The sequence below is a fragment of the Gymnoscopelus microlampas genome (genome assembly GCF_963454915.1).
Source record: "Gymnoscopelus microlampas genome assembly, chromosome: 3".
Taxonomy (NCBI): domain Eukaryota; kingdom Metazoa; phylum Chordata; class Actinopteri; order Myctophiformes; family Myctophidae; genus Gymnoscopelus; species Gymnoscopelus microlampas.
The window spans coordinates 28,905,376-28,926,783 of record NC_139940.1 but is presented as its reverse complement, the minus strand read 5'-3'; the positions used below and the strand labels follow the sequence as shown (position 1 = coordinate 28,926,783).

The 21,408-nt window shown below is 41.9% G+C and overlaps 1 protein-coding gene across 4 annotated transcripts; it reads right to left on the bottom strand.

The window, feature by feature from the left end:
• Positions 1 to 965: 965 nt before the first annotated feature.
• On the bottom strand, positions 966 to 21,081 carry atad2 (ATPase family AAA domain containing 2). 4 transcript variants are annotated; one of them, XR_014600540.1, is made up of 31 exons: positions 20,686 to 21,081; positions 19,603 to 19,754; positions 18,798 to 18,853; positions 17,738 to 17,927; positions 17,136 to 17,223; positions 16,709 to 16,793; positions 15,338 to 15,547; positions 14,761 to 14,881; positions 14,244 to 14,258; positions 13,372 to 13,482; positions 12,802 to 12,910; positions 12,492 to 12,607; positions 11,693 to 11,867; positions 11,100 to 11,188; positions 10,089 to 10,248; positions 9,103 to 9,193; positions 8,686 to 8,863; positions 8,361 to 8,497; positions 8,133 to 8,259; positions 7,692 to 7,878; positions 7,161 to 7,346; positions 6,497 to 6,632; positions 5,813 to 6,009; positions 5,145 to 5,304; positions 4,713 to 4,835; positions 4,144 to 4,308; positions 3,033 to 3,674; positions 2,265 to 2,398; positions 1,914 to 2,042; positions 1,558 to 1,807; positions 966 to 1,514 (listed from the first exon to the last, which is right to left on the bottom strand). XR_014600540.1 is itself a non-coding variant. In XM_084053721.1 (30 exons), exons 1-30 carry the CDS (start codon positions 20,884 to 20,886, stop codon positions 1,775 to 1,777), a joined length of 4,503 nt encoding a protein of 1,500 aa, XP_083909847.1. In that variant the 5' UTR covers positions 20,887 to 21,081; the 3' UTR covers positions 966 to 1,774. The 4 variants fall into 4 exon arrangements, 2 of the variants coding, with proteins under 2 accessions (XP_083909847.1, XP_083909848.1); XR_014600541.1 differs by having other exon boundaries at positions 966 to 1,524; positions 1,567 to 1,807; XM_084053721.1 differs by having other exon boundaries at positions 966 to 1,807.
• Between the last annotated feature and the right edge of the window lie 327 nt (positions 21,082 to 21,408).

Here is a 21,408-nt window from a genome sequence, read left to right as displayed (position 1 = left end):
GACAGATGCTTTCCCGGTTTTAATATAAATGATTTACTTAATTATATACTTATATACTGTTAAACTTGTATTTAGGTAATATTAAGGTAGCAGGGTAGCCACAATCTTCTTCTTAAAAATAATAAAATTAAGCTTTATTGCCTAAATAATTATTTTATGTATTATGATGACATGTAGTATTGCGTAAATGTTGTATGCTGTTAGTGTTGATGAATTGAATCATGGGACCACAATGGAAACAAGTCCCCAGGACTTTTTTTGTGTTATCCTTTTAGCTTTATTGTCTGACTGTACCACATACTGTTTACATTTCTGACTAATAAAGTATTATATCAACCAATCAATGCAGAGCATCAGAAAACTATTCAATATCGTCAAGATTACTGTTTACATGCCAATAGGCGTTCTAGGCTTTTTCGGAGGGTATACAATAATTATTCCCTGCACGACATGCTATCGCGTTTTCAATGGATGAAATTGTTATTAGACTGTATACGCTAACGCTTCCCCCCCAAAAAAATCTGCACTGTATACGCCACGGTGTATACAGCGCAACACGGTAAAACACACCACTGGCCAATACCAAAGGGCGCTTTCATTATCAGTTAATAGAGGGTGAGGGATATTCAAAAAGGTTTTGCTGCCCCCAAACCTCAATGCTGCCAGTGCTACCAGCTGGGCAGCACAGCACTGAGCACAGGGCATTTTGGAGCATGTCTCAACGTTTCTACGTTTAAGGACAAAGGAGAATAAAAAGTAGACAAGTTACACCATACATACTACACCAGACAAGGACAATTCTGGTTGGAGAACAAAACCACTGACCTTTCAGATAATTATCATTTCTTCTTGGCAGAATTAGGTAAACTGCTTTTAAATTACTTACAGATCAAACAGGTCCATAGGTGGCTTCATCCTCTGAGACAACGTAATACTTTATTGGCACAAAACAAGCACAGGTCAGGAAATGGGAAATCATTTTTATTTAAATAAAAGCGAACATGTATACAAATGACTAATGACCACAAAAAAACAGTGGAGGAAGGGCTTCTCAACAGGCCCCAAATAATTAAGTAGCAACGAAGTAGGAAGCTCCTCAAATGCAGCAAAAATATCTATTAGTACTATTGAGGTAATGCAGAGTTTAAGCAGCACTTTAAAAGCCAGCAACACAGTAGGCTGTCATCATGATACAAGCAGCAAAAGCAAAATTGTGTTATTCCTCAGGCAGATTTGCTACTCATCCCGAATGTTCCACCATAAGGCTTTCCACCACTGTTACACTGAAATGTTAGCGCTATCGAAGCACACTCCTATAACTGTATATCCTTTAACCCACCTTAAACCACCTTTAACCTAACATAAACAAAACAAAACATGTACGTTGAGTTTACCCACTAACCTTGTACAGTATTATTATGTTTTTTTTCTCCGCTCCAGGTAGACCGGAGAGGACATGATGCTGACATGTTCCTGGATTCATTTTAAAATGATACTTGAACTCTGTACACTACCTCAATAACACTACCTCAATAACTAACAGTAATAATTTGCTGCCTCAATAACACTCATATTTTTGCTGCATTCAAAGAGCTTCCTATATCACTATTTTCTTCTTTTTTTTGTTTTAGTTTTTACAAAGAACTAATTAAATACACAAATAGTACAATCTGTATATTTCTATGAAAATAGAACTGGTATTGTTTCTTTTTACTCCATTGACATGATGGCAAGTAACCCTTAAAACTGGTCACGCTGTTCCTAAATAAACTCCTCAGCAGAAGTCTTCAATCTCTTGCTCCATCTCCTGTTAAAAATAAAATTACGGTAAGAGAACAAGCCCAGGTAAAACATAAAAATTCAGTGCAATTCAAACCAAATATCCTTCCATTTGTTCACCACCGATTCCTGACCTGTAATAGTGCAGTCTTGTTGTAGTCTCGTCTGTGTCTATATATGCTCTGACAGAGCAGCGCATACAGTTTCTCCAACTGATAGACCTCATAGGCTTCAGTCTTAGTCACTGTTTTCTCCAACAGTTCCTGGAAATGAGAGAACAAAACGAAGACACGGAGAGAGAGACAATATTTTTAGCCTGCATATTAAGTTCAAAACCTTCTGCCCAACAAAACTTGGAGAACAGGGTTCAGTGAAGGATTGAGTCAGATGGGTATGTTTGACTCAGCTCATGTCTTTGCTAGGCCCTCTATAAAATCAGGTTACAAATATCCTAGCTTAGTGTGGGCTTACACAGTGTCCCATACCTTTAGTTTGTCTCGGTCTAGTACCAGTGGAGGAGTTTTTTGGTCCAGGATCTGTAGAGCTTGGTCCACATCGATCATTTGCTGCTGTTGCACAGCGTTTTTCAGACCTCGTGTCATTCGCCTCACGCCCTGCTCTGAAATAGGACACAAAAGCGCATTTATAATATACGTATATATAATGATTATACCATCAAAGGACACACCTCAAACATCCAGTTAGTAAGATGTCTCGTATTGAAAACAGTCATCTCATTACTGAATTCATTACCTGGAATGTCAAGGCTTTTAATGATACTTTGAAAATTGGCCAAAACATTATGTTTGAATATTCCTTAAAAAAACCTCACATATTCGTACCATTCAAATATATGGAATTTTGAAAATATATCTATTTTTAATTTAACAAACTTAATTCAGACATCTCTTTTCTTTCTGTATCCTTCTTGGTTGTTGCTGAGAAATGCACTCTCTTGCCAGATCCAATGAATGACTCATACTTATATCTTATTCTCAGTTTAATAAGCTTATGTAATATAATGGTTTAAATACAAATCCAGAGAATTGTCCAGAGAACGTACATGCTTCGCTTGCAAGCGTCCAACTTACTTTTTTTTGTTACACCACACCATCAACCAGGGATCAACAGAAAATCAATCACTCAACGAGTCGATTAGTACCACCACCAACTTGTACTCTTTTGCCAATTATGAAATTTGAACATGACAACATGGATGCATTTACAGCTTTCATCTTGTGTGTAACACTAACCTGGCCCGGTGCCCTCGTCCATTTGTTCAGCTTCATGGGGGTCTTTGTTGCAGGTCTGTCCAGACTCCTTGCTCTTAGCCTGAGGTGAACCGCGGCTCTCAGCTCCTTCCACCTCCATAACCTCCTCCTGGCTGTTCTGCTCCGACACCTCGACAGCGGTTGTTGCTTCAGTGCTCCTGCCAACAAATTCTCCGCCGTCTTGTGCCCCTCCTTCTGCTGGGGGCTTGACGTTTGGGTTTGACTCCTCTGGTGGGTACGAGCTGGCTTCATCTGCCGGTTCTATAGCAGCATTCACCTGGGCATCATTTTTGGATCTGGTGTCGTCGTTCTGTTCAATGCCCTCCTCACCAACTTGCCTCATCTCCTTTCCTGCAGGTTCTTCCTTGTTGCCCTGTTCTTCCTGAGCACTTCCACAAACGTCCTGAGCTGTGTCAAGTCCTGACTGCTTCTCATCTCCTCCAGTCCCCTCTGCAGTGTCTACTCCTCCCTTCCCACCCTCCTCCTCATGTTCAGTCTCCTCCTCTTTCTCGTCAGACTCAAGTAAGTGCGATTCGTCTTTGGAGACTTGAGGAGAGGAGCAAGTCTTTTTCCTAGGACAGAGGCCGGTGGCCCAACGACTCTTTCGTCTCCTCTTCTTCTGGGCTGGATGGAAAAAGAGGAAAGGAAAGTTAAAGGAAACTCTAAGGGAAAGATTTAAGAGAGATTTCATGGGTCCCTTCCCAAATCGTGATTTGATATGGTCTGTGAATTTCAGACTGTACTGGCAGAAGAAGTAGAGTCTATAGCAGGTTACTTAGTACTGTTGTCAGCTACCAACAATCAATGATCTGTACAACATCAGGGCAAAGGAGAGAGCTGGTAAGATGACAGCCCAATGTAGCTAAACACATTTAGTCGGAACATAACACTAAAAGGCAAGGAAATATAAAATACAAAACCTCCATTAAACACTTTCAACCTGGTGTCCCTATTTTGGGCATGTCATTATATGTAAAACCTTTCAAGAATAGCAACTTCACAACACGTTGCATCGCACAGCATTGTACGACTAAGTAAATTAGGGCTTAAGTGGTTAAATATGACATGTCCCAATCAGTGCTATAATACAAACCTGAATGCTTGGGTGTATGCACAGCAGGTGCAGCAGGTAGAGCTGTAGTAGTGGCTCCAGTGGACTCTTTTGAAGGGGCAACATTGCTGGTTTTAGCCTCAGCAGCAGGTTGCTTGGGAAGGACGTGGTAAAAGGAAGGAGCATACCGCAAGGTGGAGCAACCACCTGACAGACAGACAGAGGGACAAACTTAACCGTGTGAACTCACAACTGTAGGCGATGAGCCTGCTTCTTTGCTTGCCTGAAGATACCTTGTATAATAAGAAATTGTAGTACTAATGCAGGGACCACTCTGTCTTTGTTAATATATTGGACAGAATCACATTTAAAAAAAAAAAAATTGTAAAACAAAATGTAATTAGAATGAGTATCATGTGGACAACCTTGTATTAAAAATAATGGTATCAAGGGAAGGGAGCAGAAAATGCTTTTGTTGAATATAGTGTTTGCAAATTGTCATCCTCAACAGTATAGACATAAGTTGTGAGTTGCTGAATTTCACCACTGTCTCAATACATCCTTTTCTTAAGTTACTTATACACGGTTTTGTTTAAAACACACAAACGTACCTCTTTTGCTACGTGACTCCTTAATTTCCACACAGATCTTCTCAAAATCTTCATCCAGCTCATCTCTGATGATGGCGTGGACTGTGTCCTTTAAAGCACACGCCCTGTGGCGGATCTGACGATCTAGAGAGAACACACAAACACAGAGATAAGATGCAATGAAATAAGGTTCTGTATTCCTTTATCCTTCAGTGTGGGTTAAAACACACGCCAAGGTTATTTTATGTCCTTTTAATATTCATTTCACCATCCAGAAATGAACGAAAACAATGCCTGACCTATAAGTTCTAACTGTTGGTGATCAGAGTGTGTGTGTGTGTGTGTGTGTGTGTGTGTGTGTGTGTGTGTGTGTGTGTGTGTGTGGGGGGGATTTTCTGTGCCCTCTCTAGGTAATAAATAGCTCAAAAGGTGTGTATATGTGTATTAGTTTACCTGAGGGGTCTCTGTCAGGGTTGTACTCAAGGGCATTCTGCCAGATGAGATCAACATCATGGCGGTACTCATTAGCCGTCCCATACTGATGGAGGTCTATCCGGGCCATTACGGTTGACAGGTCCATAGGCTGCTTAATCACCACAGCATAGTCTGGGACCTAAAGACAGCAAATATATATCTTTGTCACAGTGACTTGAAAACAACAAAAAAAGACCGAAAGCTGTGTGCCATCTGAAAAAGGTTTTCAGATGGAGAAAATCAAATATCACTGTCAATATTTTTAAGAGAATATCGATATTGTGGGGATAACCATTGGTGCTTTCCCAAAATATGTACGCATGAGATGTGTTTTTATAAATAATCATCAGCAATGTCTTTACATCACTCTACTCTGTAAAGCATTCTTTAAAAACTCCAATGTCATTGGAGGTCCATTCAGCTGTTCTAATCAATGATGAACAAAACCTCCTAACTCCACTTTCTGTTTAGTTTTTAGTTTTTTTTCCATTTCCTGAAAAATTAACATTTTGTAGTTTCTGCCCGCAGAGATATGATATCCCAGATATCCAGTCTTATATCACAATATCAATATAACATCAATATATTGCCCAGCCCTACAGCGAAGACAGTGGCTCATGGGCAGATCAAATGGAACAGAATTGTACCTCTTCCAGAGCTACAGGTTTTGTAAAGGCCTTGAAGCGCTTGTCCTGGGACAGGCGGTTGGTGACGTCACGCAAAAAGAGGCGGAGCTCCCTGAGAGTGTCTTCCTCCTGCTCCTCCAGGCGTTGTACCTCCGTCTCTGTCAGTTGACGGGGAGGCGCTGGTGGGGCCACAGGGAGCACCTCCAATGCTTGAATCACTACGGCAGGAGAAGAGTATAGTTAAAGATTTGACGCTGTTCGGTCTAGCGGTTTGCGAGATGAGCTCTGGACAGACGGACAGACAGACACCCCTAGCCTCTTATACGTAGATGGCCAGCCTTCTGCAGAGCCACGCCATAAGAACACAAACAGGGTGCATCAGTGGGTGAATGGATAGTCAGTGTATAGGATTTATCAACTGTTAACATGAGGAGTTGACACTAGGCTTGATTCCCTGATTTTCGTGGATTCGTTTCCTCTCACACTCCTTTGTTTACATTCCCCAGGGACACGCAAAGGAGTGAAAATTGACAAACAAGGGGATGCTGTAACATTGAGCCTTGAGAGGGAATATTCAATGATTCAATACTATTGGTGTAAATTAGCTCCTTCCTTTGACACTGGAATCAAAGACCCCGTTCCAACAAGGCACACTGCAACATCTATCCATCCACACCAATTTCACATGGGTAGTTTAATTCTCACCAGCTTTCTTCTTAGAGACGGGGGCCTTGGCAGCCTGGTTTAGGATCAGGTCTTCAAAAAAGTTCCTCCTCTCTCTGCTGGTAGGAACCTGGACATGAAACACTTCCCCGTACTCCACACGGAACAGCTCCTGCACCTGGGGACAGTGGTGTCACAAACATTGACGATGATTAGAAATCTTCAGGGTAGGTTAAGTGATATTTTTGGTTACAACAAAAAGTATTTTGTAAAAGGTTAAAGCTCTATATTCTGATAGTAATCATTTTGAAGGTGGCTCTCAGTTTTATTTTAATATCCCAGAAAAACAACATTATTTTTCCTTCTCATGGATCTTGTCTTTTATATACACAATGTTGTCTGTAGTACATTTTATCCCCAGTGTCCACCATGACAGGAGGTGGGGCCCATGAACTACAGTTCCTGTGGCAGCCCTTTGGCCAGTGACGCCCACTGAAAAGGACACACTGAATTTGATAAGCTGCTAAGCACCACGTCTGCAACTGGTCAGTCCAGACCACTTCAATTGTGTGTGTGTGTGTGTGTGTGTGTGTGTGTGTGTGTGTGTGTGTGTGTGTGTGTGTGTGTGTGTGTGTGTGTGTGTGTGTGTGTGTGTGTGTGTGTGTGTGTGTGCGCGCACACACACACACACGCATAGTCTGCGTACCTCTACACTGAGTTGGTCATAAGGCAGGTTACAGGTAGCCAGGAGTAGTATGGGAGAGAAGGCAGGGATTGAGTTGAGCAAGCTGAGGAAGGTGGCTCTCAGTGTAGAACCCACTGTCTCCCACCACTGTCCAACATGAGGGATGTATAGGATACTGGGAGAGGTACGCTTGGCTTCAACAAACACCTACAATGGGACACAAGATTTTGTGTGAGGTTACGTCCAATTGCTTCTTCATTTTAATATCCCAGAAAAACAACATATTACTTGTCCTTCTCATGGATCTTGTCTTTTTTTATACACAATGTTGTCTGTAGTACATTTTATCCCCAGCATCCACCATGACAGGAGGTGGGGCCCATGAACTACAGTTCCTGTGGCAGCCCTTTTGGCCAGTGACGCCCACTGTAAAGGACACACTGAATTTGACAAGGCTGCTAAGCACCATATTTTCAGCAACACCAGGCAGTTCATCTAGATTACAGGGACACAGATTCCCCGCTTATCTTACACAGAGGAACAGTCTTTTACCTGAGCGCAGGTCTCCTCTGGTGCAGTGGCACTGGCTCCAAACAGCACAGCCATGTCCAGAGTGTAAACAGTGAATTTCTCCAGGACGTGCAGCAGAGCAGGGGCCAGGTGGGAGCTCTGCCCAGAGCCTGGTGTGCCTTCCAACAACAAGCGGGGACGGTAGGAGGTGGGCTGACTCAACACACTCCTGGAGGAGGGAGAGGACATATAGAGAGTGGGACAGGTTGAGGAGGTGTAATTAGGAGCCTGCTGGTCAGGACAGTACTGGGGCGAAGGTAAATGAAGGAGAGGGGGAAAAGTGAGGTGAAAGATCAAGATGGAGAACTTGCAAGACAAATACAGACACGGGTAAAAGAAAATCTATGTCTAAAAAGAGGAACTGTCAAAACCATAAAAATGTTTGGCTAATATATCCTTTGATATGAAGCCATATGAACCAACCTGTTGAAATTGAGGAGTCCTCCTGAACCATGCGCTTTGGGCTGAGAAGGGAGGCCATTGGTGCAAACCACTGAATCTTCATCTTCACTGAACATCAGATCATCCTCAAATACACCACGAGGCAAATCTGGAAATGCATACACAACTTTCAACACCTGCACTCAAATAAGTATAACTCAGGCTAAACTAAGGGAGAGAGGGAAAGGAATAGAATGAACTGTACCCTACCTGGGTCCCTCTTAGTCTTTAACCCCTGCTCAGCATGTGGGAACAGTCTTCTCACTGTGTCTAGAAGGTTCTGCAGAGCTGTGCTGAGCAGAGGACGAATGGCAGGTATGAGGGCCTTGGCTGGGGACACCACAGCTCTACGAATCAAAAGAAACAATATGCATGTTAATTAGGATTACATAGAATCGCATGCATTTGCTACAAACACACATGGATCAGGAGTACAGGACCTAAAACAATTTTACGTAGACATTAGATGGGATAAAAAAAAAGTGAGGGGCAAAAATATTCAGATTAACTAATTATTAATAGTTGTTGGTCGTACCTCTGGGCTGCAGGCACCATCTTGGCCATAGCACACATGAAGTCTCTGCTGCCAATGGCAATGGAGTTAACGTCCAGAACTAGTTTCTCTGAGGAGGAATAGATCTGGGGGTATCGACGTCGCAGGGCACACAGAGCAGCCTCAGAACACACTGCCTTGATGTCAGCCCCACAATAACCTTACAAGAGAGGATTGACACAGGTTACTTTTACCAGGTGTGAGGATTTGTCTTTTCTACTTCCAAGTGATGCGCGCGCGCACACACACACACACACACACACACACACACACACACACACACACAATGTAAATAATAAATACTACTAATTTATACAAATACTAATACTACAAGGTCTTTAACATGTACTGTATGAAATATGAATGTTTGTATGCGTCTTCAGGTGCAGGTGTGCATACCAACACACTTGTCTGCCAATTCCTCCAAGAAAGCATCAGAGGGTTGAGGAGTCCACTGTCTGGTGTGGATTATCAGAATGTCCTTCCTTGCCTAAAAGGCAACACAGTGTTTCCATTGGTTAAATAATGTAAGAACATTTATCATAAGTCACGACATTAGCAACATAAATCTTGCTCATGAGCTGATCATTAACATCCTCAACCAAACGTACCATGTTGCTGTCACTTCTCTAGCTACTATTTTTATTTCAATATCCCAGAAAAAAATTCCTTCACATGGATCTTGTCTTTTTTATACATAATGTTGTCTGTAGTGCATTTTATCCCCAGTGTCCACCATGACAGGAGGTGGAGCCCATGAACTACAGTTCCTGTGGCAGCCCTTTTGGCCAGTGATGCCCACTGAAAAGGACACACTGAATTTGACAAGCTGCTAAAGCACCACTTTTCAGCACCCCAGGCAGTTTATCTAGATTACAGAATATACCATCCATAGCCATGTTTCAATTCAAGAATAACTTGACCTAACCTAAAACAAGCTAGAGGACACAGATTAAAAGTCTGTTATGTGGCCCTATATCCAGATAGTTAACAGATTGCTACTACTAAAAGGTGCTAAATATAAATACTATGCAATAATGCTCGTCAAATCTGAATTTCCATTGCAATGCAGAGGCGTAACATCATCATAGCTGAAATGTGTCCCCCTGGCTGAACTCTGTAAAAAGGGAAGGTTTGGTCTCTGCTATAAAGACTATAGTGTCAAACAGCATTTGCTTGGAATTAGGGATGTTAACATTTAATTGCTATAATAATAGTTTAATCCTTTATACATACTCACAGAGTTGCATACGTTCATACCTGGGAGCTTCCCAGTACAGCCATAGTTATACTGTTGGCCACTGAGCAGCACCACTGGAGCAGTTTTGGGCCTAGGTTTGATAAGATTAACACCTATCAGTTAGCATTCCTAGCTTGGAACTGACCTCTCTGTCAGGCAGGCCAAAGAGGAACTCTCTGTCAAAGCGCCCTGGTCGTCGAAGAGCTGGATCGATGGAGTCGAGTCGGTTAGTGGCTCCTATCACCACAACCTCTCCTCTACTGTCTAGACCGTCCATAAGAGCCAGGAGAGTAGACACGATAGAGCTAAATAGACACAAACACAGAAAACGACATGACATTAGCAACATAAATCTTGTTCATGAGCTGATCATTATAACATCCTCAACCAAACGCACCATGTTGCTGTCACTTCTCTTGCTACCATTTTTTTTAATATCCCAGAAAAACAACATATTACATTTCCTTCTCATGGATCTTGTCTTTTTTATACACAATGTTGTCTGTAGTGCATTTTATCCCCAGTGTCCATCATGACAGGAGGTGGGGCCCATGAACTACAGTTCCTGTGGCAGCCCTTTTGGCCAGTGATGCCCACTGAAAAGGACACACTGAATTTGACAGGCTGCTAAAGCACCACTTTTCAGCACCCCAGGCAGTGTATCTCTAGATTACAGAATATACCATCCATATTAGCCACAGATTAATGTTATTTGGTCTGACTTCAGAGATAATTAATTAAGTCCAATGTATATGAACAATGTAAAAAGCCTGACCCAGTGTTTTCTATACGATTATAATTTGTGGTATCCTAACACAAAATCTGACAGAAACAGCATAACATAATATGACTTATTGCCCTTAATGGACTCTCTGGTATACCCTCACCAAGTTTAAGTTTCATGTTCAGGTATATATCTTGGGAGTGGTTGGCAGATGAAATCGATGAAGTACAGAGATGGAATAACTGAACATGGAATAATTGAACGTCATAGTACGATTTAGCACAGAATGCAGGTGGTGCTAGTTCGTAGCTTAGCATCGCCAGCAGTGTTGCTAATGACAGGGCAGGGCTACAAGAAGGTTCGAACATTTGTTCGAAAACACCACAGAACGTCCATCCCCTAATAAATGGCTTCAGGGCCAGCCCTGCTCACCTGTGGATCTGGTCCTGTCGACTGGACCTGACTGGAGCCAAACCATCAATCTCATCAAAGAAGATAATGGATGGACGCATCTGGTATGCCTGAGAGGAATTAAACACAAATTAAACCAAATTCAAATGTCTTCCACAGATTTATTGTTATATTATTATATATTCTACAGCGGAAAAGGAGGATTCCTCATGGAATCAAAGGCATGCGAGTTGGTGAACACATAGAGGTATACATATTAGGTTTCATGATCTATATAATCGTTATTTATGGTTGCTGTTAAGTTAATTATTGAGCAAGTTAGGGATGTTGTCAGGGAGGCAACCTAAAATAAGGCAGTAGGAAGTAGTGAGGAAGCAGTACAACATGAATGTGTTATAGAATCAAACAGGTGTGGAAAGAACTGCAAATTCCGTAATCCGTGTGTGTGTGTGTGTGTGTGTGTGTGTGTGTGTGTGTGTGTGTGTGTGTGTGTGTGTGTGTGTGTGTGTGTGTGTGTGTGTGTGTGTGTGTGTGTGTGTGTGTGTGTGTGTGTGTGTGTGTGTGTGTCAACATCCTTTGTTAGCATGGTGTACGTTTCAAGAATGATGATTTACCTGGTCAAACAATAGGCGCAACTGTCTCTCTGACTCCCCAACCCATTTACTGAGGCAGTCAGCTCCTTTCCTCATGAAGAACGACACCTTCCTCTGTCCTTGACTGCACTCATTAGACAGGGCTCTGGCCACCAGGGTCTTCCCTGTCCCCGGAGGACCGTAGAATAGACAGCCCCTGGAGGTGAAGACAAATGTTTGGACCGATCTTAGTTAGAAAATCAAATCATAGCTACTGTATTATGCAGCCCACAGACTAGATAGCTGGCTTCAGGACTGAAGAACAAGGCAACAGAGGTGTGCAGTGACATGCTTACACAGACGCTCAATACAATAGTTTCAGGCATTCTTTGCATGGCTCAATTAATACATGAGAGAAGAAGATAGGAGACAGAAGGTACTGTAAATGTGGAACTCTTGATTAAACAGGTCCTTGTGTAAGAGGATGATAGAGGACAGACATGCAATCAAAATATTCTGGTAGATTACAAACCGACTTAGTTGGCTAGAACACGATTATATCATTGCCATACACACACACACACACACACACACACACACACACACACACACACACACACACACACACACACACACACACACACACACACACACACACACACACACACACACACACACACACACACACACACACACACACACACACACACACACACACACACACACACACACACACGGATTACTTTGATGGTTGCATGGCAAAGCTTTCAAAGAACAAACACATAATGCTCATCATTATGCAAACACACAAACACCCACTTGTTGCACACAAGTTATTTACCTGGGTGGTTGTATCCTGAACCTCTCAAAGACTTCTGGGTAGAGGAGAGGAAAGACCACCATCTCCTTCAATGACGAGATGTGTCTGCTCAGACCACCGATGCTGTCAAAACACACCTAGAAGCACAAATACACCATCACTTCTACTCACAGCCTTAACACGGCTATAATAAAGCAGATAACACAGTTACAGCATGACATCATTTATCTCTGGTCCAATGCATCCATCGATCAGTAACATGTCTATCATGTTTCCCTATTCATATGGGTTCCCCGATTAGCTCAATTCTCTCATATGTCATGCTACCTACCGTCTTGTCTATTTGCATGGGGTCAACATCAGCAAGGCTGGCTCCTATTTTCATCCTGTCCTTGTGGATGCCGAGCAGGTCCTCTTTCACCAGATTCATAGGTAGACATCTGGGGGAAAACATCAATCCAAATAATTTGAATGGTCAAAAGATATAAGAATTTTACAGACAACTGTAATTCTTTGTAACCGACAACATATTCAGAGAAGAGCCCATTTTGGACAAAACACTAGTTGCTATGAACTAGCACAGTATGTATGGGAATCTGCTGTGAATCCTGTGGTGCATGTCATTTCTTTCATTTAATTTGTGCTGGCTAATGTAGTCAAATGTACCCCAAATTTAATCCAATGTAGCAGCATTCTAATTATTGCAAGTGCATATTAACACTGTACACATTTGGATACAAATTTTCGAAGCAAAATAAAGAGCTTCATCTTCAAGCCACCGAACCTTGACAGTGTGTGTGTGTGTGTGTGTGTGTGTGTGTGTGTGTGTGTGTGTGTGTGTGTGTGTGTGTGTGTGTGTGTGTGTGTGTGTGTGTGGTAGGTATTATAGAACAGTCCTAACCTGTTGACAGGTCTACTCCTGTTTTTACTCCTCCGTCTCTGGAACTTCTCCTCGTCTGAAGAGGATGAGGAAGAGGAGGTGGAGTCACTGCTGTGGATGGCATGCCTCCTTCTGAAAGAATAAAACACCAAAGTTATAATGGCATAATTTCTTGAAAAACGAAATTAAGCATTCTGTTGGCTTATCTGTTTTAATCTACAACTCCACAAACAGGGTGAACTGACTAAAGAGGGCAAGAACAAAACAAGTACCAATACTTTTAAATTCTAGGCTCACACTCTAAATTCAAATGACCGAAACATTCTGCTGATTATTGCTCAAATACATCAAATCGATTGTCACACACACAACTAAAGAATAATTGCATTCACACAGAGGGAATCAGTTATCACCATCACAGGAGTGATCCCCCCCCCCCAAAAAAAGAAAAAGAAATCACACCATGCATGAGATCTGAGCAAAATGGCAACTCTGACTTGATCGCATCTCCGACTGTAGGTGATGTGATAACTTGGCAATACCAATCAAACACACTTCAAGTATAATAATAATAAATAAATAAGGCACCCCAGTTGTCCATACATTATTACATAGGGGGAATATTTTAAAACGTATGCAGAAAAAGAAATGATGAATCTAGAAATGAATCTAGAGCATATTGAGGATTTTCAGGAGAAATGCATGAGGGAAAAGGCCAGACTGTCTATGTTCACTGTACTAAAAGAAAATAGAATATTTACTATTTTTCAAGTGTGCCATAACTGTACGCCAGTTTAAGTAAAGTGTGAGTACAGACAGACAGACAGCACCCAAAAGAGGTACACAGTGATCCCAATGACCAACTTAAACAGCAGTAGGGACAGCGGTCTTACCTCTCAGAGCTACTCCTGAGGATGCAGGGAGGGGAAGAAAATCAGAAAAAGGACAGAGAATAAAGAAATGAAGGAATGGACATGCAATGATGTCTTACAGTAGACATACAGCCTATAATGTTTTATTATTTCTTTATTTGGGGGGGGGGGGGGGGTGCAGTGGTTCACTAGTTGGTTAGTTATTAATAAACACGTCTGAACTTATTGAGATAGATCCCATTTATGTTGATTACTTCATTGTCCTAGATAGCATATTGTTTGATACAGTTAATTTGTAACACATCATTTTTCTTTCTTAAACAGTGAAGCAAAGACTTCCTTTGCATACAAATTTTATTTTGACTAGGAAATAAGAACAAGATATGAATTCAGACAGGGAAAAAGTTGGTATTCAAAACCTATTTTGAATATCAAAGAACGAACGCACCATTTCATAGTGTAGTGCTTCATTGTGGTACAGGCTGGGTAGGCATTGTGGCCCAAGAGTTGATGACAAAGGATGGGCTATTATACTAACCGGTTGCTTCTCCTTCTGTTGTAGGGGCTCCTAGGGGCAGTGGAGCTGAAGCTAAATCTCCGTCTGGTTGGGGACGGGTGGCCCTTGAGGTACATGCGGCTCTTCCTCGGCTCTCTGGGCTCTGAGAGGGGAGACATACATTATTACCGACCCTTTGCAACCAATATGAACCATACCAGGGACGGTTTAGACAAACAATGTCAAATCTAAGCCATACTAGGGATGGTTCAGGGTTTGTTTTACACATAGTAAAATAAATAAAACCTTTAAAACGATTTGGAAAGGATTTAAATAGGATTCTCTATCCCCCGAGAGTAGGATAGAGAAGGAAGGGTTAAATTGAGGGCTTCTATAAAACAGGACGTTCAACTTAGCTTGTGCTGAGGCATATAAGGGCCCTATCTTGCGTGGCGCCTTATCCCTAATCATCTTAGGCATTTTTAATACTTTTGAAAAACATTTTAAAATAGTGGAGATAGCCAATGGCCATTTTCACTATTTTTATTAGTAGTATAAACATTTGTTTTAGTACATATTAGTATTTTATAGTATCAGAAAGATAATAAGGCAGTCATACCTTCCTGAGGGGCCTGGTAGCGCACCACAGCCTTCCTCTGTCTGAAGTCATATCGTTTCTGGTGGTCTTCTTCTTCATCCTCTCCATCTTCGTCTTCTTCATCATCTTCCTCTTCTTCTTCTTCTTCTCCTTCTTCGTCTCCCTCCTCCTCCTCCTCCTCATGATGTTCTCCTTCCTCCTGCACCTTATCTTCATCATGTTCATCCCCACCTTTGGAAGAAAAGAAAAAAACATCCAATACCAACATGAGGAGTGATACCAGTACTTACAAGTTAAGCATTTGCAATATTGAGAGCTGCTATTGAATTAATCTTTCCTCTCTCCAACAACAAATACTTTTAGATTGATGCTCAGTGAATTTAGCTTTCATAGTGAGTTTTAATTGGTTTTACGTTTCATGAAAATTAGTACAGTAGTTCTTGTTTTTGCCTAGGCACATATGAGTAAACCATTTATTATCAAGGGAAAAGGAACTAGTCTGATCAAAACTCCCAATACTATCCCTTAAAATTGGATCAAGAAGCAATGGCATACGTCACGTTTTCTTTTACTAAGCGTAAAGCGATAGAATGTCAAACTTTCTATGGACCATTCACACAGCGGCCATTTTACCCTTATGTTTCCACTGTATGAATATGATCATTTGGAGTTATTGTCTCCGCCAGGCCGTAAGGCATGGCGAGAGAGTATGTTTTACCCTCCGTCCGTGTGTCCGTCCGTGTGTCCGTCCGTCTGTCCGTGTGTTACCACCAAATCTCCGGCACCGTTGGCCCGGTCGCTGCGAAACTGTGCACACACACTCCCTGGATGCCAATTCAGAACCTCTGCCTCAAATTTTTCACATGGGCCTGTTATAGCGCCACCAGGAGGCCGATTTGTGCAAAACCCATTTTTTTCACATTATTCCTACAGTTTTTAACCAAACGTCATGCAAATCGGTACACAGTATCTCTATAGTCATGTGATCAACCCTGATCTGTCCGATTTCCCATATTCCATCCTTATTGGTTAAGGTTGCCATCCAAAGTTTGCAGGATTGGTCCGTTTTGAACAAACTGCCTCAAACCATGAACGCAGCGTGCGATTTCCGTGAAATTTCACACGCACATTCCCACTAGGCCGAGGAAGAAATGCCACCCTTTTCACATTGGCCTGTTATAGCGCCACCAGCAGGTCTAATTTAGCAAAACACATTTTTGGAACAAAATGCTTCAAATCATGAATGCAGTGTCCAATTGCCGTGAACGACCTAAGAATAAATGGCACCCTTTTCACATTGGCCTATTATAGCGCCACCAGGAGGCCACAATAACGTATCTGACCTGGCGGAGACCTGTGCTCCGAGGAGCACTTTATCTAGTTCAATCTCACCTTGGTTCTCCTTCTCCTGGGTCTCTTCGCTCTCCTCATCGGTCGTCGCTGATCTAAGCCTCCTGCCTCTGGTGTACATCCCCAACTTCAGGAAGAACATTATTGGTCATTTTTAGTGCATCGGTTTGATTATTCCTATGAATACACTCATACATACTGTACACAGTTCAACAGTATGAAAACAGGTGCTGGAGTAGAAGACATGTACAATGGACTGACTAATGTAACTTTATAACACAACTGGGAAATGAATACTGATCTGTAGCAACACATATCTATAGGTTGGGATCAAACTGATTGATAGAGCCTGTACTGTAACTATACCTGCATGGCAACAGCCTACCAGTCACTTTAAGAAGTGAAATATAAACGTTTCTATGAGGTTGAAGAATCGTATGAACCACAGAGACAACCGATTTGATCTTACTTCCTCTTTAGTGTCCCTGTCTCTGCTCCTCAGTCTGCGTCTCATCTTCTGCATGTCGTCCATCTTCTGGAGAACAGCCTCAGCCGTGCTGAGAGAGAGGCAGAGAACCAGAATGATAAACCATCATCCATATCTATTGGAATGTCTGCGATACAGAGGGGAGCCGACAGATGCATTAATCACCATAATATGTAACACAGTAGGAGGATAATGGCTTTCCACATTTGTGTCAGTGACCCCTCCTCTCTGATAAAGATTTAAAGTTGGGGTCAATGCTTGCTATACTATATACAACAATACTACTCATTATTACAGCCTATGAAATGTACAGTATCTGGTACAATAAAGGTGAACTACGTACAAAGTTAAGACACATTTACTGCATTAAGAACCAACACTGGATTTACTCTCAAACAGTGAGAGTATGTCCAGTATCATATTATATTTCACATTAAACATGTCATATTTATTCTTTTTTGTGCATTGCTCTTTAAAAACATTTCCTCTTGCTTTTGAGTTGATGCTTGTCATTGTATGAAAGATCTCACTCAATTGACTCAAAAGTAAACGTAGCAAAGTGGAATTATCTTTCCTGGACTCACTTGGTAATGAGTCTGTCATACAGAACTGACTGGTTGCGGCGGGAGGGCACTTTGTATCTAGTGCTTCTGGAGCTACGTCGCACTGAGTGGTCCTCCTCTTCTTCTTCTTCCTCCTCTTCCATCGCTCGGCTTTTCATACTGAGACGACTCCTCTTGTGAGTGGATGAGCCTTCCACCGCATCCAATACATCTGGGAAATAAAATATTTGTTATGGTACCTATATTTAACCATGGCTAGGACTGAGCCCATTTGCTCCTTTCAATACCAGTAACAACTGTTTAATATCTATGCAATTATAAAAATGTACATGTAAGGTGGAAATGAGCATTTTTTGTGCACCCTTGGGACTTATTTGTTGCCAGTTATCTGCAGTTTACCATACAAATTCCACTACCTCAACCATAATGTTGTCATCTGGACTTTACCAACCAAGTATATAGCCTAGTTATTTACAGCTCGAACAAGAAAATCTATAATACCATAGAGGGTCGCTTGTAAACATCCTTGGCTTTGATGCCATCTTAGATTAGACGTAGGCCTACTTGATCGTACAGAATCATAATTGGTTTGATAAATGTAACATTAACGAGCATCAACAAGCATCAGCTGTGGGGATTTTACCACATAGAGAAGTAGGTAGGTAAACTTCCCTCAACTCAGCTGTGCTAAACTCAAAGTGACTGGAGACAGTTTAGTTTCTCTCCAAAAGCCCTTGAATATGATGGAAGACATGATAATGATTACTGTGTTTATGGTAAGCTTACATTTCATACACACAAACACCATACAATAATAACTGCTCTAACTTTCACCAGGAAACATGATAGTAACAAAAAGGGCCTCATGGCCTCTTATATCGCGATACAGTGCAGTCACAACGATGCATATTGTCACGTTTTCTTATCGTGGCACAATATGTTGTGACACCCCTACTAATTCATACTCCATATTATGACGGTGTCGCTTGCTGACAGGAACTGATTTGCAAGCTAACAACGCGTAGCAGAGTATAAATCAAGCTACCCACTCCTTGAGAAAAGAAAAATGTCCATCATCTACCTGCTTGCTGCTTGCCACGGGATGCTTTCCCCTCTCCCTGCAGCCTGGGGGATTTCCTGTAGAAAAACAAAGAGGCAATTATTTGAGATAATCGCAATTATGTCATAGTCGCCTTCCATGTTGAAAAATGCTCGTCATGCATTTTCAAACATTTTCCAAAAATAGCGGAATCTAGAAACTTGAGCGTGTAGATCGGCCGTTTCCACTATTTTTAGAATAAAATAATTAAATATATCAAGTAATTTCTTAATATATTTAAGTTATTTGTCATATCTGCCTGTGCAATGTGTGTTTACAGAGCCTAAAAGACAAACAGAAATGTAATTTTCTTTTTATTCATTCAATTCGCAATTATTTGTATGACAATTAAAGGGGGTTCCAGGGGCTCAATTATTGATAGCTTATCTAGAGGTCTTATATAGAGGTCTATAACTCAGAGAGTTGGAAACAAAATGGACCCATACGGTCCATTTGGTAACATTCATTTTGTACACTCTCAGTGTTAAATTAACACTTTTTAACACATTTCACAGTGTAGATTGGGATCCCAGAGATGAAAATCGTATCAAATTGAAATGGTGGTTTTGTATTCTTTAGGTCACACCTAAAACTGGGGGTAGGCTACGTGAAAGGTTGAGAATCACTGATGTGATGTGGTGCATGTAGTAGCCTTTGTGAGGATAATGATGATCTGGATACTAAGGATTAGACTACATCATCTCGCCATTTTTGTAGGGCCTAGCTATAGTGAGAAATGTAATGTTAAAACATTACATAACATGGTAAAGCAACAGGTCATTGCTACCTAGTGCAGAATCCTTCAGGCTCATCTTCGGTCTTGGGGGAGCTGGTCGTGCCATTCATGTCAGAGAAGGAGACCTCCAGCCGCACTCGCCGCACTCTGTTCCTCAGAGAATGACGAACACCACTGTCCTCCTCCTTCATATCAGCATGGTCCTGAAGCAGATGAATAGTTTTAATTGGTGGGTTAGGATTTGTTTAACTAGCTCTAGCTCTTAATACTTCCAAGGCACAATACTTGAATCTCTAATCAATGTAACGTTACAATACAAGTTCAAAGTTGCATTCATTGCTAATTTGCTATGCTCTAGTCCAGGGGTCTTCAACCCCTAGGGGGTCCTCAGAGTTACTACAGGGGGGCCACCAAATGTTTGTGTGATAGGAACTTTTATTAACCACTTTAACTTTTTATTAACCACTTGAACCCTAGAATTTTTTTTCTGAGGGGAACATTAGCCAAAACTAGGAAATCTACAAGCTCACAGCAAGCTCGTAGATCTGCTATTTTCGACAAAGAGGTTTAGTGTAGGGGGGGAGAGCAGACCAAGTACAGGTTTTGTAAGTATTGAATGTTTAAGTGGTTAAGTGTATGAAAATACACATTAACATGAATCCAACACTGATGACAGTGCTGACAAAAAGGTCTATGGACTCTGGAGCTATCTATGAAAAGGTTTAATCTGCAACATAATGTTATACTATATGTAGTGGGGGTCCCTGATTAATCTCTCTCTCTCTTTCAAGGGGTCCTTGACCTGAAAAGCGTTGAAGACCCCTGCTCTAGTCTACACTACACTGAGCAGAAACACTACACTAAAGAAGAAACAAAACATTTGTAAAGTAGCCTACAACTTCCTCTGATGGGGCATGGGGGGTAAATGTCCAACAGATCATAGTGTAAATTTCAGATCGGTAGAGACGATTCAGTGTATTCTGTCAGGCGTTCAGTCTGATGTGTTTGCCATATCACTGGGGATTTGGCTAGCCCCTAGTTAGCTTAGCAAGTTAGCAAGGAAATAGCCCCATAAAGTTGCTCTTAAATCGGTCAATCGGTATGATACATTGCAACAGCCCGTTTTACACTCACGTTCTCGGCGTTGTTGTTTTCGAGGCTACTGAAGCTGTCGTCCTGGCTGAGGCTCCGGGAGGAGCGGGTGAGCCGGGAGGACCTTTTCTGCGACGCGGGAAGCAGTGACAGAAACTCGGAGCTCGTATCCAAATCTACCGCCCTCCTTTTAGGAGTCGCAGCCTCGGCACTGTGGCTGCCGCTGCTGCGTAGGATCACCATCTTGACTCCACAACAAACCGTCCTGACCTGAGCGAAACGATCAAAACTGTCCCAACGGCCAGCTGCTTGTACAGTACAGGACTAGCTTATCGACGGCGCTAACATAACCGATAATAACAGTAAACACCCAGCAGCTGTCTAGCACCCTTATTCCGCCAGCCCCTTGATTTCTGGCGCCACAAACGTCATCACAAAATGAGTGGCAGAGCTATAGTGAGCTTCCGACTGGAAATATAGATCTGTCAACAAAACAGTGTATGCGGGGTCAAATTGTACTTATGTCATCAACTGCTGCAAAGCAATTAAAAAAACACTAAATATTGTTTGGAAAGAACGGAAAATGAGCGGCTCTGCGGCTGCATTTCTTCTCACATCCGACAAGCGGAGGGATACAGGGATTATTCCAGGAAGAGGTTCCGGGTATTTTTATGGCGCGCTCCAACTGCAGCTCTGCGCGGTCTAATTATGTAAACAGGTCATGTCCACATGTACCAAGACAATGTACTTTTTATATGTCTTCTC